A 1,222-nucleotide genomic window follows, 5' to 3' on the forward strand; every position below is an offset into this window, starting at 1 on the left:
GTTCACTCGCCCGTCGTTGATCAACCACCACGAATACCGGCCCGCTACGAAAGTATGATTCACGACGATCGAAACTATGAGCAAATCGAAAATATTACAAGCGCTTGGAAAACGTTGGGCGTAAATGATGTTCGACATACGGAAAATTCGAGCACAATTGAAGATGAAATTACCGAATTCGTTTGGCAACGATCGCAATCTCAGAAGGAGTTCGGTTCGGCTCGCAAAATGCCAGTCACTATGACTGCATATGAAGCTGAATTATTGTCGACGAGAAAGAAAAATGGCGACTACGATACGCTCAACTTTGAACCAAAAGCGAAGCCAATCAATCCAAATAATGACTATCGAACCATTGTGACAATTACAGCGCCGGCATACAAGAAGCAAACATCGCAACCGATCACATCGAATGATTATGAGATTATTGGCGATTGTGCAACGATTACAACCAACGCTACCAACACCACCACGTCGACCACCAACAATGGCAAGCCAACGATTGAACCGAAGCCATATCGTTTGGCCGACGACAGTCATATGGGATATGGGGTACTTCGAAAACCAATAACAAATATCAATTCGTCGCCGAAATCACCAACATCCAACGATTCAAATACAATCGGCATCGGAACCTCGTCTAGCGCCGACGATCTCGTCAATCATCGAAAATTCAATGGCCTCAATTATGCCATTGTCAATAAATCCAATCAAGTTTGATTTCTATGAGAAATTGAAGCTAAAAATAAACTAAACACTAGCCATACATCAACAAATAAAAGACGTGTAAGCATATCGCTACCATTTCCATTAGCGAGATTAGAGAGAAGAAGGAGAATAAATCGAAAACTGTCTTGAACAAGCACTCATGTATTTTAGTCATGTACCACTATCGTTTAGTCATAAAACATTAAGAAGACCTTATTCTACTTCCGCATCTAGATATAAATGAAATTTTTTTTGATTTCAAGAATTTTTTTTTTAATTTGTATTTTGAAGCAGCTATATAACAGTGTGACATTTCTATTCAATGTAAATGTTTAATTGTAAATTAACCAATAAAGAGTAGTTTGAGCCAAAACATGAATCAATAAAAAAAAACAATAATTTTGAATACAATTTATCTCTCACAATCGATGAAAATAATTTTGTTTGGCGAATAAAAATTTACAAAATTTGCACGTTTTGGTTAAAATAACATCGTACGAATTGTCACGATGTC

At 37.3% G+C, this 1,222-nt stretch overlaps 1 protein-coding gene across 1 annotated transcript; it reads left to right on the plus strand.

Annotated features, from left to right (window-relative positions):
- The first annotated feature begins 54 nt into the window (after positions 1–54).
- LOC129579840 (uncharacterized) lies at positions 55–720 on the plus strand. Its single transcript, XM_055470020.1, has one exon. It carries the CDS (start codon positions 55–57, stop codon positions 718–720), a length of 666 nt encoding a protein of 221 aa, XP_055325995.1.
- The last annotated feature ends 502 nt before the right edge of the window (positions 721–1,222 follow it).

Source organism: Sitodiplosis mosellana, unplaced genomic scaffold (genome assembly GCF_009176505.1).
Source record: "Sitodiplosis mosellana isolate CC-2019 unplaced genomic scaffold, AAFC_SMos_1.0 Smas_scaffold_6648, whole genome shotgun sequence".
In the NCBI taxonomy this organism is placed as follows: Eukaryota; Metazoa; Arthropoda; class Insecta; order Diptera; family Cecidomyiidae; genus Sitodiplosis; species Sitodiplosis mosellana.

Bases quoted from the DNA above. Each gene is read 5' to 3' on its own strand.
- LOC129579840 (XM_055470020.1), top strand. From the start codon at position 55: ATGATTCACGACGATCGAAACTATGAGCAAATCGAAAATATTACAAGC.